Source organism: Tetrao urogallus (assembly GCF_951394365.1).
Source record: "Tetrao urogallus genome assembly, chromosome: 2".
NCBI classification, from domain to species: Eukaryota; Metazoa; Chordata; class Aves; order Galliformes; family Phasianidae; genus Tetrao; species Tetrao urogallus.
The window spans coordinates 103,064,471-103,082,018 of NC_136814.1; the positions used below are offsets into that span (position 1 = coordinate 103,064,471).

Sequence of the window (17,548 nt, forward strand, 5' to 3'; positions counted from 1 at the left end):
AAACAGTGAATGAAGCAAATGCCTGATGTCAACAGTTCAAAGGCACAGCATCAGCTGCAATACAGCAGCGATCCCTTACTTCTTTCTGCAGCTGCCTGTGATGCTCACCGTGTGCAACTGAAGGCCCAGCCCCTGCTGCTACTTCATGCCCCATCGGTTTGCACACTGCACAGCACATTCAGCACTACAGCTTTCTTATTTTAACTCCACAGACTTCACCCCCTTTAGACCACGTGGATTTAGGGAAGGTGCAGACACTGGCTCTGTAGCTTTCTAAGGTTAACCACTACACCAACGTAATGAGGAACAGAATGGGAAATGGTGTAAAGTACTTGCTGAAGAAGCATATAAACCTCCACTCCTTGGAATTCTCTCATCTTATTTTTGCAAGATTTACTCCTCTGGGTTATTCTGATCTGGTCGATGCTGGTCAGAAAGGCTCCTGTCAGTGAGGAAAGCTGAAGGTACAAAGGCTGCTGAACAAGATACCTTTAAGTAGTCCTTGAAATCAGCTTCTTCATCAGTTTTCTGCTGCAGCAATGAAGCCCCGTTAAGCTGGCAGCTGCAGAACCGAATGTAGGCCTGCATGTGTGACAGCTCTGCTGCCAAGATGTCCCCAATCATCTGTACTGGCATTTTTTCTCCTCCCGTTTTCTTACGCACTCGCAAGGCTCTGAAGAGAAAATAAATTACCCTCCTGCCTTGCATTCAGCTGTTCTGAATGCACACATTGCATACACAGCACATACACAAAAACATGAGACAAGAACACAAGTACTCACTTCAGTAACTTAGTATTTGACATGATGAGTTCCTTCCAGTTAATAAAGATCAGCCCCATTTCCCCTTCTGTGAGACAACCCGAATCAGCCATTGGCTTCTGGAAAACCTGCAATCAAAAAGATCAGAAAGATGAGCAGCTCTTTGGAGAAAAAAGCATTTGCTCTCCCTTTAGTTGGGTCAGCACTGCTTTTGCTTTGTTTTTTAAATAATTTTTTAGATTGCTGGTCAACCAACCTAACACTTCACACAGAGGGTGGTGAGGCACTGGAACAGGTTGCCCAAGGAGGCTGTGGATGCCCCATCCCTGCAGGCATTCAAGGCCAGGCTGGATGTGGCTCTGGGCAGCCTGGTCTGCTGGTTGGTGACCTGCACACAGCAGGGGGTTGGAACTGGATGAGCATTGTGGGCCTTTGCAACCCAGGCCATTCTACGATTCATGAGGTAAGGGAGGTACTCACACAACCTCCTGGCATTTCACAATTTTTAAGCACCTCTTCACTGCTATTATTCTTAAGGACAAAGGTGGTGTTTTTCCAAAGACTTCCACATGAAAGCATCTCACCTCCAGGACAAGCTGAAGATCATCCATATACCTTTCTTCTGTCTGAATGAGTTCATGGATGTAGCCCTGCCTCTTCCTTTCCATCGGCTGCATGGTATCGAGGCTTTGGAGATCAGCACACCCTACAAGAAGCAAGCCAGTAGTTCAGATACCACTCAAGCCTTCAGATGTGATGAATTCACAAAGTTACATCAACATATGCCAATCCAAGGGTCATACTATACATGAGCACTTTCTTTTAAAGCCCCTGTCCACAGCAGCACTGGGTTTCAACTGACTGTGGTTTGTACCCTGCTCTCTTTATAGCAGTTTTGAGTCTGCCACCTTTTCACTCCTTTGAGCATCCCTTCTTCCCACGCTGTGATGCAGAATAAGGATTCCTGACTTCCTGTAACTTCCTATGTCTCTTCTTTTCCGCAACGCTGTTTTCAAAGCCATGATTTCCTCTTACCTTACACAATGTCTGCTGTGAGACGAAGTCATCTAGAACGTGTCTGGTGCTGATTTACAGCACGGCACCTTTAATCTTGACCCAGCTTCTCAAGTAATCTGCCTCGGCTACTAATTTATTATACAAACCACCAGGATATATTTGCAAAGTTGTGATGCATAGTTTTAAGTAGGTTGTTTTCTAGTTTAGAAACCAAATGAGCCAGAGATACATTGAATTATTCTGATGCACTGAGTACAAATAATCCAAACCATGCACGAGGACACAGAGAACATTCAATGACACAAATCCAGTTCTCTATGGGAACATGCAGACTCTACAGTTTCACACTTTTTCTCCTCATTATCTGTGTTAGTAAACATGACCAGCAGTGTTTGAGGTTTAGTAACCAAACAAAAAGTGGCAAAAACAAGCAGTAAATATGTTTAGATGGGTCAAGGAGGGTACATAAAGTGCAACTCTGATCCACCTGTTGGCCATCACGTGCTAGCAGAGCACTGCAAGGGAGCAAGGAAGAAAGAAGAAACAATTACAGTTTATTTAAGAGTATACATCGATCACTTGATGCAGCTGCATCCAATTTTGATAAAATCTACACCAGAAATGACAACAGCCAGACGTAAAATGAGGGCTTTTCAGTTCTGCTGCGTGCATCCAGAAGGATCTTGAACTTTAAGCTTTCTAACAAGAATAAATATTGCTTCTATAGAGCTCTGGGTTTGCAGCTCTTCCAGCTGCAAAGAATGCTGCTTCGAGCCTTAGTTGCTTCCAAAGTTATAATGAGGATAAAATTAGAAGAAAAAAAGGAGTGAAATTTTAGCCTGGTGTGATTCCTATGAAGTCTGTATTGCATAATCCATCAAGATTGACTTTGGTCAGTGTGTGCTGCTTCTGTTCTAGTGACATTCATGTACATAGCTGGATTTAAACCCAGCTGGTTCCTGACACACTCGATTCTGGTACAGTACAGTACAGTACAAAGTACAGTAACTGTACTTTGCCCACACTTAGACCTCAGATCTCAGCTTTGACAAAGCGCTTCTTTTTTCTATTGCAACGTGCAGCCCTCCAACAAGGGACAGCAAAGTACTGAAGCTCCTGTCACTGTCTGCTTGCATTATAACTGTTAGAAACACACGTACTCTTGCATTTGTGTCTGTCTTGTTCCATATATGTCAAGTTGAAACAAACTCTGGGAGGCAAACACGCATTTCATACACACCAAGGATAGGTGTGATTTATAAAGCTTATTGCCAGACACAAAACAGCAGCTGACTCAGATGGCTGTGCAGTAACCCTGCACTTGGACTGTCATGGCTTTTGGGATCAGTGGATGAGTACTAGTTTACATTTTAATCATCACTGCTCAAAAAGCTCTGAGTTGGGATGGGTCTGATGATACCACCATGAAAACTGTGGAATCCATTTGTCTGACTTTAGAAGGCCTGCGTAGGCTCTGGTATCTGAAGGGAAGAAAAGCAAAGGGAGAACAGATCACCTTAACATACTTGCCAGTGTTTTCTACAGCAGCCACAGTAACCTGCTGGCTCCCTGGCACAGAATGGTGAACCTGCATCTCCGCCCATTCTCCTCCCACATTCCTGCTGCCCCTCTCCCTGCGCCAGCTCTGGCACTCAGCTTACCTCCAGCTCACAACCCTGCCAGGAAATGAACCGGGACTTTCCTGCTAGTTCAACAGCCAGGAGCCCTTGCCTGGCAGCAGAGAGCTGTTGCTTTGGTTTCTGGCTTGCAACAGCAAAGCAACGCCACTCTGTCCGAGGAACAAGGTTTGCCTTGCTCCCTCCTGAGCACAACATCTACAGAGCTGCTGTGAGCCTGGCACCTTTGAGTCACAGGCCCTAACCACACAGCAGTGCACTACTGACATATTCAGGACTTGAGATAAGTTCTAGGGGAACGAGGACACTTTTTGAGGGAAATCTGCTCAGGCACCACATGCTTTGCCTAATTCCCATGGACTTCCCCATACAGCCAACAACATAAACACCCATTTAGAAAGTGACAACTCTGGAAAGACACCTCAAGCCTCACGGAGTGCTCCAACACTTTCCCCGAAGGATCAAGCCAGATCTAAGCAAGCCCAACACTGAAGACCACCTAGTGGCAGCGGTGGTCTATGCACAAACTGCACATGTAAGAAGTTTGGTCTGTTAAGGGCTGTAGGTTTGTTTGGGTTTGGGATGTGCTGAGTAGTGTGCTCTGTTGGTTGGTTTGTCCTTTTTGTGTGTGTCTATATTATCTTCTTCTCCTGGGCTACCACAGAAAAACACACCTTGTCACAAGTGCCACGGACCAGCATTAAGCAGTCCCTCCATTCCATGCTGAGCGCAGACGGATGGTGTTGAACAGCACCCACCCCTGCTGGCACACCACAGCAGTGTCCTCCTGCCATGCCTGTGGGGTCAGACACCTCTGTGCCTCCTGCAGCCCATGAAAAGGTCAGTTTTCATCAGGCTCTGGGAAACACCATCAGAATTTTGCCCAGGCTCCCCTAAATGCTGAGTGCAGTCTGCGTTTCCACCACAACAGCATCACAATTTGTGAGTCAGCTTGCAAGAGGTGAAAAGCAAGACTCAGTCACTGCATCCCATACCCAGGCAGCATAACACATGTCCCCAGGTGAACAAAAAACCACAACAGACAAGCTGGGTCCTTTTATGTGTCCCTTTAATAAAGTACATTTGCATAGTTATCTTACAACTGCGTTTCAACCCAAAGATGAACAATTGCCTCATGCTAAGCACAGCCTGCATTTGCATGTCCAAACAGTCATCCTCATACGTTAATACTCCAGCTCAAAGAGAACAACAGAAGATATTTTAAGGCAGCACACACCGTTCAGCAGCAGTTTATTGGTTCATTACATGGAAGCAGCATTGCCCCACAGCAGCTCCCAACGTCACTGCAGGGCACAGTTTGCCAGCGTTCCTACGAGCAGATCTATGCACAGGTGATGAGCCCCACTCAGAAACATCACAAAGGGATACAATCTGACAAAGAGTTGGGATGGAATAAATATTGGCTGTAGGACACCCAGTTACACAGCAGCCCCCATTTTCATAGAAAACAGTACTAAGCAAGTACTGCGCTACAGGCAATGCCACCTTCTGCTCTCTTGGATGGCTTCAGATTTAACTGTTAATGCCTCGTTGCTCTGAGAAGCATTTGGGCTCTCAGGGCCAGAGAGGGGATCGGCAGTTCAGCAGGTATCCCTTGTTTTCACCCTGTCCTCACCTGCTCCAAGACCAACGTTCTTCTCCCAGATTAATACAGCTTCTACAGCTACACCTTGTTTTAAAATCTGCCCCTTAATACACCCTTGGCACAGCCTTTCTTACTGATAACCTCATATATGTGTACAGCTCTTTCTGTGCCAGCACGTGACAGGAGAACAGAGAGAGCTCTCAGGTGACTGTGCCTGATGTGCACAAGGACAGGGGCTGAGGTTTTTCCAATCAGCATTGCAAATCATACCGTTATCAATATTATTAGTTAGAAGATCTGTACTCAGGTTATACTGAAACATCAGGAGAAGCTGTGAAAGCCCCCAGTGCTTCATTACAATACTCATCAGTTTAAGCAGAGGGGCAGCTGTTACAATGGTTATTATCACCTACACACCCAAACGTGGGGCTGTTTGTGTGAGATGGTCCTCATACACCCCAACTGCACCACCCAAGGATGGGTGCAAGGCCAGCTGCTTTTGCCCAATGCTATAATGCTACTTTTCCTGCATCATTCCAGATGGGATGTAAGGTTATTTTCCTTCCCCCCCCCCCCGAATTAGCAGCAGTTTGGCCCTTAAGGAAATCACTGAACATCGGGAAGTCAGCTGAGCTCCGATCCCACAGGCGAGCACTGCCTTGTGGACATGGGGCAATTTGTAAGATCACCTGATTTTTAGACCACAGGGAGGGACTGCTTGATACCACTCAGCATCTTCTAGCAGAAATACTGAAAAACATAGCTTCAAAAGGAAATCAAGTCAGGCAGAACACTGGAGAAATTACTGAGCACGTCATCTGCCTACAGCAACATGATCTCGTTCCATAGCAAAATACTGGTTGAGACAAAATACATCCAGAGTAAAAATCCATTTGCAGTTTTCTGTAGGCACATTGCTGTGGTCAATATTGCACAAAAGAAATACCTCTGACCTAAAGGGCACATCCATACTATTGGATAAAGCATACTGAATGCATTACATAACACTCTTTCTATAGAGGTGCTGCAGAAAGGCTGTTACATCTCTGCAGTTTGACCAACCTTTCCTGATCGTACCTTCACAACATTCACAGACGTGTAGTAAACACAGGGTGGCTTGTAAACATCTCTGATTGCATAAGTGACCTTTGCTGTTTTGTTACCGAGTTCAGAAACCAACTAAATTAAATAGATTAATTAAATTACCTACATCTCTCCTGCTCCTACGGGATCACACTAGTGATGTAGTGTGAACTAGTCCTCAGACAAGCAGCCTGCTGCTGCTGACTCCTTTCATCCAGATGGGCATCAAGGTTACAGCCTTCTATTCTGCTCTTTCCCTCACATTGACAGCGGTAGTGCAGTGTAACTGTGCCCTCTGCCTTAAACCCAGATTCTCTGCCTTCAGCTCCAGGTGTCTTTTAGTGTTTTCTACCAGCACCTCTTTGCCAGGGCTGCCTATGCATCAGGCAGGAGGGGGCTGGTAGCACAGAGGCTGTTTAAGCACTTACTGACCGCTACAATTTACTGTTAGCCAAAACTGAAAGTGAGCTGTCAGAATAAAACACTTCAAGGACGTTGGTTATGGATAGGGCACACTGAGCCAAAACAACCTGAATTCCTGCCATAGAGCTACTGTGAAAGAAGAAGACAAATACAGATCTTCCATTCGATGCTTACTATCTTTTTCCTCAATAAAAAGGTTATTTGGAGGCACGACTGCCCCAGACCCAACAGACCTCAGCCTCAGATTGTGCGGCATATTTGTAATCACAGTGACCACCAGCAGCTGAAACAGGAGGGTTTGTTTTCTGGGTGAGCCCTACAGGCTGTCAATTTCAAAAGCTCAATACGTAGGAGATTAAATCAAGTAAATTAAAACAGCAATCAGCAAACATTTTAATTCTGCAAAGTATGTACATTACAACATCAAAAGAACACAGCTCCCCATTCAAAACAGCGCAGATAAACTGTGCAAATAGTGGGTCTTTGTGTGCCTGCAATCCCACCATGCAAACGATAACTGGATATGCATGCTAATGATCGAGGATTATCAACGCCAAAGAAAAATGCTGAAGGAAACGAGAATGAGCAGCAGTGAAAGCCACACAAAGACCCACTATCCTTTCTTTTACAAATCAACGGTAACTGTAGATAAGAAAACCCAGGATAACCTAATTTCTTGACTGGATCTAGCATTCAAGCGGAGCAAAAGGATTGTTTCAGAGATACGTGAGCAGGGCTGGCCACCCTGCCTCCACGCTACAGTCAAACTCGGATAGTGGGTCTCTGGGGTGCTTTCACACTGGAAGACAACATTGGGTCCTAAAAAAAACAAAAACAAAAAAAAAAAGAAGGATAAAATGAACATAAATTCGAAGAGTGAAACATATGAGTTCTACGGACAGACAGAACAACACCAAAAAGGTTGGAAAGGAACGACAACACAGCTTTCTGCAAACAGACATCATGCACTTCTACTCTCTAAAGCTGCAAGTTATGACCACACGCAGCACTGAGCAGCTGTGGCAGTCATCACTGACTCAGAGACACGCTGCAGTGACTCAACTGGAGAAAGTTTCTTCCCAAGGAAGCCTTCTGTTACACAGACTTTAACGCACCAAGTCAAGCCCCAGGCTCCTTGTAAAAGGCAAAATACCCTGAAACTTCAACAAAGCCAGGATTCCTCCCAAAAAAACCCTTGTGATGAGACATTAAGTAAGCAGAGTGTAGACTTGTAATGAAAAACTTCACTGCAATGGATTCATACTGGCACACACAAATCAACCCGCTCTACTCTGTTCCAAGGCTGAAATGACAAAATCATGTCTTTGGTATTTATCCACATCATTCAATATTCCCATCAGAAACCCAAGGCTGTGAGATCTAGAGCAGGCACTGCTATGTCAGGGTAAAGGCAGATGTATGCCCTGGATTTATGGGCCCTCCTTCACCCACAGCCCAGATATGGAAGCTTGAGAAGACCTGACTGAAATTCACCACGACTTTTTAGACACACAGAGTGACAACGTGCCAATGGGGACTGATTTCACATTTGCTTCCAGGTAAAGGGGGAAAATATTCAGTCCAACAAAACCTCAGAATGTCTTGGAATCTTCACACATTAGAAAGTGTACTCACATCTGTGGCATTCCATGGTTCTAAGCCACTGATTCCGTGAGCTCTTACTGCCTAACCAAAAAGAGAAGTTCCTTGGCAGTAACTGAGTGTTTTGATGCGTGCTGTCCATACACGGGCACTGAAACGCACCCACCCCAAGCACGTCAGTGTAGAACTTAGCTCTATGAACATCCTTGAGAATGGGTCAGCTTCACTAATCAGATGATGGTGCACAGGAATTATGAACTTTCACGCACAGAGAAACTTCTGGAAAGGCAGCTCCTATTGAAAGGACAGGACTCAGCTCATCTCTCCAATATGTCACGTGTAGAAGTAGGGTTCTGGGGAAGGGGGGAAACTGGGTTGATCCAGTAGTGGTCCTAAAAACATCCAGGAAATTCACACTGCTGCCCTATGCATGCCAAGAGCAGGAAGAACACATGGCAGGCCTGCACCATGGAGATACCAGCCGTGCCACAAGATCTCACCTTGGATGGATGGGGGAGCACTCAGAGAACAGAAGGTAACACACATCCCTTTAGGTAAATATACAGCTCCTTATGCTTTAAAGCCTCCTGCACATCTTCTTTATGTGGATGATTTGGGACAGACACCAGAACAAGGGCTAATCAAACATTATCTAAACATGAACAACTCTCACAAATACCAAGATCACTAAGAGCATGACTCAGTATTTCCTGTTCTGCAATGACCAAGGTCTGGGTTGCAGTAAGAGCTGCTGGCAGAGCTATGGCACCCTGAATTGTTCTTTTCCTTGCAGAGCCCTATGGCAGAATACATGCCAACAAGAAGTCATCCTTGTCAGCACAGCTTCTTCTGCGCAGAGAGCTGCTGACACAGCTCAAGAGGTGAACCAAGGGAACCTTGTTAGGGAGGTCTGCACCACAGGATAAACAGTAAGCCCCAGGAAAGACTGGGTACAAAGGTGTTCCATATAACAGAGCTTAAATTTGAGGGGAAAGCAGAATTATCACAAGCCTCAAACCTCTGTGAGTAAACCCAATTTGTTCCCATTCAAATACATTCAACTGGCCAGGAGAGACAGTGGGAGAAACTCGTGTCTGCAAACAGAAGCACTGCAATATTCACTCTGCCCAAGTAGGGATGACACCTGCTCTCTGCTGACTGCTGCTGCCTGGCGCTGTCAGTGCCATCTCAAAGGACAACTCTCTTCACACAGCCACAATCCAAAGGCTGAATCAAGACAGCTTAATCATCTACCAGCAAACAATGAGAAAGATTATCACATCAAACGGTACCTATCAAATGTTTCCAATTGCAGTTTGATCTCAGGATTGCTTTTGTTGAAAAGTTATGTTATATGTAACCATCCTGCACTCATCACATCCAGCTACACAAGTCACCAGTGTGATAATGATAAGCTCTTTCTCATTTTTGAAAAATTCAGGAGTGTTTAATCATAGAATGGCCTGGGCTGAAAAGGAGCACAATGCTCATCCAGTTCCAACTCCATGCTGTGTGCAGGTCACCAACCAGCAGACCAGGCTGCCCAGAGCCACATCCAGCCTGGCCTTGAATGCCTGCAGGGATGGGGCATCCACAGCCTCCATGGGCAACCTGTTCCAGTGCCTCACCACCCTCTGGGGGAAAACCTCAGCCAGAACCTCAATTTCATGACCTGTACTCTATGCTATTTTGTCCAAACTGTATGCAAACAGAATATTTCCAAAGGAAATATCAATCTTTTAGATAAGCTCAATCAAAAGTAGTTTCAATCTAAACACAGCAGTTTTTTGACACCAAAGTCACAGTCAGTGCATAAAATAAAAATGTGTTACCTGCAACGTTAGCACAGATGTGATTTAACTACAAATGGGGCACTTTGGCCAGATACGAAGCTTCTGAGTGGACAAGCCAAGCTTTCCAACCCAAGCTGGACCTCTGTCACCACATTTGGGAATTCTAACAACCAAACTAAGTTCATCAAATCTCAAGTGCAAGCTGCTCCCACAGAGCTGCAGGCTTTTCAGGATATACATCAACCACAATTCCAGATGTATGCCTTTGTACTGCAAAAAATACAAGTGATGCCTGGCGAAAAAACAGCAAGTGAAGGGATGTGACTTGCTAAGTGAAAGGGACAACTTTCCCATCAACTACCCAAACCCTAACGGGCTCCCAAAGCCACAAATGCCATGGGCTGATGAAAGGTTGATTTAAATCAAGTGCCCAAGAATGAAAAGCTGAAGGAGGAGTAAGAGCAGTGGTAATTTTCTCTGAGGAAAGCTGACAAAAGAAACAATAACTAAAAAAGCCAAGAGGGGGGGGAGAGGAGGGGGACCAGAAACATTTCCTATATTTATGTGCAAAAAAACCCAACAGAACAACCAGGAAAACACCTGACCTTCAGACAGGCAAATATCCTGGCATTCAGGTCTCAGGCTGCTGCTGCTGATTTTCAGCTTAACGTTGCTTTGATACATACACCTCATTTATCAGAGCTGGACAGGAGCAGTTGTGAGCCAGGACTGACACATCTACCACAGACTACTTCACTTGTTAATGCTAGAATTTTCTTTTTTCTTAAATCCTTTGTGATTACTTTTACTGAATTGACAAATGTTAAATTTAAGTTAAAGAAGACTACAGCAGACACTTTCTTCGTGGTTTATGAAACTTGTGGAAGCCCTGCAATGAAGCATAATGCTCTTGTACTGGCTTCCAGTCAGCACCAGCTATCAAACACCAGATATCTGTATGTCAGCCTCTCTTTTAGGTGGACACCCCCCAGATGTATTGCCCTAGCTCACCTTCACACTCTCACTACTGCACTTTGGCTGTTGGTGATCTGATGGTTATTTGCAGGTTGAACAGAGAAGTATTTCAAGTACAGAGTTCCAAAGAAAAGTATTTAAAGAAAGGAGTATTTAAAATCCCAATAACTTCAGTTGACGCTTGGAACTCAAAATTCCAAGTTCAAAGCAAAAGAACAGTAATGCACTTCTGAAAGAAAGAAACAAAATGGTTTTTAATAAAATTGTTGCTTACACTGCTGACTTGGATCAGAATCTGTGGTCATCTTCACGTAGTTGGAAGGGAAGAGACCTGTCACACCATTGAGTTCTCCTTGCCACCAGTCAGCATCATCTTTGCTCAGCACGTTAATAAGCTGCCCTTTGGAGAAGCTGAGCTCATCTTCATTGTTTGCCATGTAATCATACATTGCTATTACTTGACACACTATGAAGAAAAAGCAAAGTTAGCAGGATGCTGTGACACAAAACAGTAAGGCAGTTTTTCAGTATTTTGCACAGACACAGGAAAGAAACAACAATTTCACATGAACTGCTACTGAAGAAGAACACCAGACGTGATCACAGCTTGCTAAGGAATCAAGTTTACTTCTGCCTTCCCTTGGCTCAGCACAGAAAGCAAGTTTGGTCACCTTGCAGATTCTACTTGTAAGAAAAATGCAGCAAAGGAAGCGTGCACTGCTCATCATGTGCTGCAAGTTCCAGCAAAGGGAAGACTTGTCCAGACAACCAGGTACAACCAAAGCATGGCTGTTGGGAGCTCCACACAACCAAAAAAGCTACTCTACTGTGAAATCATCTCATTTGTACTCAGGTATCGAAATGAAAAATACACTGTGGGATGTGCAGCTCAGTTTCCTTCTTAGAAAGAGCACTGCATGGAATTCGAAGGTGCTTGCCAATGACTGCTTGTTTTCTGTAGGGTTTTTGCTAGTTTGGCAAGAAGGAGTTTACAAATGAACTGAGTTTGGTTCTGCAATGCAGGCAGAAAAATTAAAGAGCCTTACAAATAGTATAGGCTGGGGCAGGGACCCCATGCAGGATCGCTGTAAACACATGGGAGATTTTCCCTTTCGTGGACAGAGATTAAATCTGAAGGACACATATGCCAAAAGACTCAGATTCCGACTAGGACTTCACCTTCTACAGCAAAGCACAGCAAGATAAAGTCATTAAATACAGTGTTAATTCAAATTAGTATGTGAACAATACAAGCAGTTCAATAACAGAAGTGAAATGAAATACAAATAAAACCCTTTTTTTCACCTGAGGGGGCAGCTGATGTGTTTCGCTCACTGCTCGGACCCAGTAACTTCACATGGCTGGCAGGGAACCATCCTTTCTGTCTCTTTTTCCCTCTTGCCTGTAGAAATGGTTATTACACAGTCAAGAAACAAAACAGCATAAGGATTGGAAAAACACAACAGATGCATCACACAGCTCTGCCTATGGAAAACAAAGTTGGTCTTTCAACAGCAATTAAGCACTAAGCATCTCAGAAGCTAAGATCTGGCTAAAGGATGAAACAACCAAACTCAAATAAAGCTGCATCTTAATATGCTCTCACAAATCTGTACATTCAAAGGTTTTAAGTGCAGCTAATTATTTCAGTGCACCATTTCACAGTAGGGCTATATATCTGCTCTAAGAAAATTCCACTTACACATCAATTAAAGAGTCTCAAATGAGGTACTGCCACTTTCCAACCAGCTTTCAGAGCGCTCTACTCAGTGGCTCATCTCAAGTTGAACCAAACAACCCCTCACTGCTGCTCATCAAGCCACAATGACTGTTCCTCCAATCACTCACCTGCAGCTCTCCTTGCCACCATCCGCTAGCATTTTTCTTCAGGATAAGTATGAGCTGCCCAGGAGCAAGACTAAGCTGTTCACTTCCTGATGCAGCATAAGCAGTAGTCACCTGAGCAATTTCTGAAAAGAAAGCATATGAATTGTCTTTGTTATACTTTCACTACGATAAGGGCTACTTCCAAAGAAAGAAGCTGGTATTTCTCTTGTAAGTAAGCACACTGGCAGACCTTAGAACACTGCTATGAACATACATGCCTTATTAATCACTTAAAACACAGTCCAAAATGGTGAAAAGTTGTAACGCACTCACCAGGTTTCTTATTTATTGTTCCAGTTTTGCCAGCATTACTAGAACCCTGTAACAAAGACACAACAATATTCTTTTCATGTTTAATAAATCCAGTGGAGTTTATTTACCCTGTTTTTAAGCATGTGGCACGTAGATGGAGGTTTCAACTCTGAGCCCTAATTTAACAAAACGCCAAGATCCTGCTGTGAGAGCAGCAATGGGACACTGTGGTTAGAGCAATCTGGGACTCGAGTCCCCTAGGATCCTCTTTCCTGTCAAGCAATTTAATCTCTGCTTAACATCAGCGTATCAGTAACAGGTATCAAGAACAGAAACACACTAAAACACAAAAAAGCATCATGAGTTACGCAAGACTTGAAGTAAGAACTCACTTCTTGATCCTTTGGTCTGACATAATTGGAGGGGAAGATCCCAGTTCTGTCATCAATGCTCCCTGTCCACCATTCCCCTTCTTTCTGGGTCACCAGGATTTCTTCACCTTCAGTGAAAGTCAAGTCTCCAGGCTCAGAGCTTGAATAGGAATACAGTGCAACGTACTCTGCACAAACAGCACACAGAGGTGGAGAGAACAGCTTCAGATACGAGGATAAAAGTCCATCAGATACAAACATCTTGGATGTCAGCACCCCTCGTGGTGTCCATAGTGTGGATCACATCACAGAATCATAGACTGGCCTGGGTTGAAAAGGCCCACAATGCTCATCCAGTTCCAACCCCTGCTGTGTGCAGGTCACCAACCAGCAGCCCAGGCTGCCCAGAGCCACATCCAGCCTGGCCTTGAATGCCTGCAGGGATGGGGCATCCACAGCCTCCTTGGGCAACCTGTTCCAGTGCCTCACCACCCTCTGGGGGAAAAACTTCCTCCTAAGATCCAACCTAAACCTCCCCTGAATGTCCTGGCAAGCCTGTGAAGCAACCCTACCTTACAGACTGCTATCACAGCTTGCCTTGTGCTCACACCTCTGACTTCAGGATACACAACGTTTTACAGATAAGAATTTGGCAGTGAGTTACCACACTTGGAACAGACTGCAGATAAGCAGAAGCCTGGGGAACTTACACCCAATTGTAGGAAGCAAAAAAACCCAAACAAACAACACAAGCAATCAAACAAAATCAAACCCAACCAAACAAAACCAAGATGGCTATGCTCAACCTGAATTAATTACAAATATTACTGAAGTTCTCATTTTTGGATTCTCCTAACAATAGCTCAGCATTTGCACTGCATTTTCTGGACAAGCACTACAGGAATTGCTCAGACACATCTCACATATTTCAGCTCCATCACACACTGTTATTCACTCTTACCTTCTCCCGCTGGGTAGAGCTGTGCACTGGACTTCTTCTTTACTGCTGCATAAACAGCTTCTGGTCTGCAGAAATTAAAAAGGACGTTTGAATAATCAAACTGCTGACCAACACATCTCTTTATTAGGATGAGCCTAAGCTCGCTTGAGTGTCTCCAAGTTGCTATTTTTCATTACAAAAGTTCCCTCCACTTTTAAAAAGGTGACAGATATCACTGGTTTTAAGACCTGAGCAGCAAGCAAGAGCACACCACACTCCAAAGATCAATGTCATACTATAAAACTAGAAAGTATTATTTACCAATTGTTCACATCCATAAAGATTTTTGCCCAAATTCTCTCATTCTGTAGTATTTCTAAGAACTTTGATCATAACACGATGAGAACAACTCACACACAATGGTGCAGCCACCCCAGCATTAACCAGACTTCAGTAAATACCCTGATGAATCATCAGCCACCGTTGACTTTTCACAGCACTCACCTTGTAAGGCTGTTTATTTACACAGCAGTGAGCCCAACATTAATTGGCTTCCAAGAATGAAGTAATAAAAGTGTAAATCAGTGTAATCAAAGAGCATCCAGAATCTGCACTGCAATCATTTTGCACCCTGGAACACCTCTCTGCAAACTGCCAAATAAAATACTAGTCAAAGTTACACTCACTCCTCTTTCTTCTCACTTCCAGGTAAGAGCTTGACATAAGACTTGGGAAACCAACCCCTTCCTCCATGCACCTCTCCAAACCACCAGTTTTCCTGCTGCTCCAGGACAGAAATGATATCATTTTTGGAGAAGTTCAAGTGGTTATCTTTTTTTGCAGTCCAAGAGCAAAGTGCTTGTGCTTTCAAGTTCTCGACGGGCTGCCCCTGGTAAGACAGAAGCAGAGATGTGTTCGCATTCACCCTCACTGGTGTGGGTGTTAAACGTGCATTGATGCATCAGTTACTGCAGTCCAAGCAAGTTCATTCCTAACTGTTATTTTTTTTTTCTTGTCTGGTCAATGATTTACAGAGGTGACTAAGAAACCATCTCCACTGTTTCCTATCTCACAAACATCTTGTGTGTTTAACTACAGGTGAAACTATCCTAATTCAGAAACGCACTGCACGTGTCCTCTTGGTCCCCACTCCATGGATGGGTGGAATTCTGTCACAACACACAACGTACCTGTCCATGAATGGGTGACACAGATCCAGGGGACACAGTGCGGGTAAAAGCTGACTTCTGTTGCCACGCTGCATTAACGTTCAGGCTGGAGAAATGTACGTTCTGGTAATCTGACTCTTCTACAGATCTGCTTGGTGAAAGTGGTCTGCAGATTGAAGACAGACGTAATAAACACACAGCACTTTTTATTTTTAAAGCACTTCACGTAGAATCACTTCTTTTTTTTTTAAATATAGATACAAACAAATAATACTACAGTTGTGGATGCCCCATCCCTGCAGGCATTCAAGGCCAGGCTGGATGTGGCTCTGGGCAGCCTGGTCTGCTGGTTGGCAACCCTGCATGTGGCAGGGGTTGGAACCAGATGAGCATTGTGCTCCTTTTCAACCCAGGCCATTCCATATTCTACACAATGAAAAAAAAGCCTATCAAATACTTAAAATATGCAAGCTGTGACTTTCCAATAGGTTCTTCAGTAAGTTCTCTTCTTTTAAAATATCACTGACTGACACCACACAGCACATTGCCTTAACTCTGAACAAGCAATCTGCACACAAATATAACAAAACTCACTCTGAAGTAGCTGAGGTAGTAGATAAAGATACTGTAGGAGGAAGTAAGGCCTTCTTTGGAGACAAAGCTTTTTCTCCTTCTGGTATTCTTTCCACATAATTGCACGGAAACCAACCAATACGTCCTTGGAAGCTCCCATAAAGCCAGCCAGGCTCTCCAACATTTTTTTCATCAACCTACGGACAGGAGGATAAAAATACAAAGAAAACATAACTTGCAGTGTGAAACAACAGGATATCTATCATATGTCAGCGCCCACTGGAAGACCAAACAGCACGAGCAGCGCTCACAGGGGCAGCATTTGCAATTCTGTCTCCTCCCAGAATTGAGCTGATTACACATCGGTGGTGATGCAGCTGTGCTGTGTCTCCAGCAGCTCCCCAGGTAACAGACCAACTCAGTGACTCGTGGAGGCAAGCAGGGACAGCCTCAGGTGTTGCCTTCAAATGGGGCCCAAAGCCACACAACACTGAGGATTCACAGACGACACCAGGAGCAATTCTGGCTTGCCAACATTATGATGTGTTGTGTTGCAATTTCGACGGCATGGCCAAGAATCAGTGGCTGGCCAGCCAAGCAGCACATGAAAACTGGTGCAGTTTTAAGAGCTGTGCTGCTCTTAAGTGAGGAAGCCCAAATATTTCTCAGTAATCTTAATTTTTAATAAAAGACAAAAATGTGCTGAGCCTCCAATAACTTTATTCACAAGGCATCCAAAAATTTTCTTATTTACTGTAATGATTAAGCGTGGAGCATTTGTGCTACACACCCGTGTCAATATGGAGGTCTCCATCATGCTGCCTATCATCAAAGGCAGAGGAAGAAAAAACAGGCTAAAATTAGCAGCTAACCAAATCCCAGCAGCCAGTCAGCTTAGTTGAGGTTGGCGGCAGAAGAGGAGGTGGTGGCTGCTGGTGTATTTCTAAAATAAGACACCTGCAGTTCAACAGCTAATTGTGTCTGAAAAGGAAGCCGAAACAACACAAACCACTTTTGTTTCCTCTGAGGGTCAGAACTGTTTTGTGAAGTGTTAAGTACAAATGGCAAATCTCACCTGAATTATATCTCCAGTATTAAAGCTCATCTCATCATGATTCCTCGCCTCAAACGGATACAAAGCTCTGTAATTCACAAAGGCAACGGAATTCCTGGATTCTGAAGCACTGATGGCGTTGCCTGAAATGATAAGAAAACTCATCATCATTCAAGGCCAGGCTGGATGTGGCTCTGGGCAGCCTGGTCTGCTGGTTGGTGACCCTGCACACAGCAGGGAGGTTGAAACTAGATGATCATTGCAGTCCTTTTCAACCCAGGCCATTCTATGATTCTATCTTTCAGCACCCCAGTTGGTTCTCACTTAACTCAGTTAATTAAACTGGCTAATGAGAACTGGCAAGAACTAAAGAAAGCTGAGTTGCAGTAAAGTCACCTTCTGGGA

The 17,548-nt window shown here is 44.3% G+C and overlaps 1 protein-coding gene across 2 annotated transcripts in view; it reads right to left on the reverse strand.

Moving 5' to 3' along the window:
* ITSN2 (intersectin 2) overlaps positions 1-17,548 on the reverse strand; it is a gene marked incomplete at both ends in the record, with an annotated part of 56,575 nt that overhangs the window by 4,425 nt on the left and 34,602 nt on the right. For both annotated transcript variants that reach the window (XM_079532708.1, XM_079532707.1), the window contains 13 exons: positions 490-673; positions 783-889; positions 1,346-1,467; positions 11,172-11,363; positions 12,203-12,299; positions 12,746-12,867; positions 13,058-13,103; positions 13,429-13,595; positions 14,369-14,433; positions 15,034-15,236; positions 15,538-15,682; positions 16,111-16,286; positions 17,165-17,286. In XM_079532708.1, coding sequence (XP_079388834.1) covers positions 490-673; positions 783-889; positions 1,346-1,467; positions 11,172-11,363; positions 12,203-12,299; positions 12,746-12,867; positions 13,058-13,103; positions 13,429-13,595; positions 14,369-14,433; positions 15,034-15,236; positions 15,538-15,682; positions 16,111-16,286; positions 17,165-17,286 — 1,748 coding nt within the window. The remainder of the gene's footprint in view (positions 1-489; positions 674-782; positions 890-1,345; positions 1,468-11,171; positions 11,364-12,202; positions 12,300-12,745; positions 12,868-13,057; positions 13,104-13,428; positions 13,596-14,368; positions 14,434-15,033; positions 15,237-15,537; positions 15,683-16,110; positions 16,287-17,164; positions 17,287-17,548) is intronic.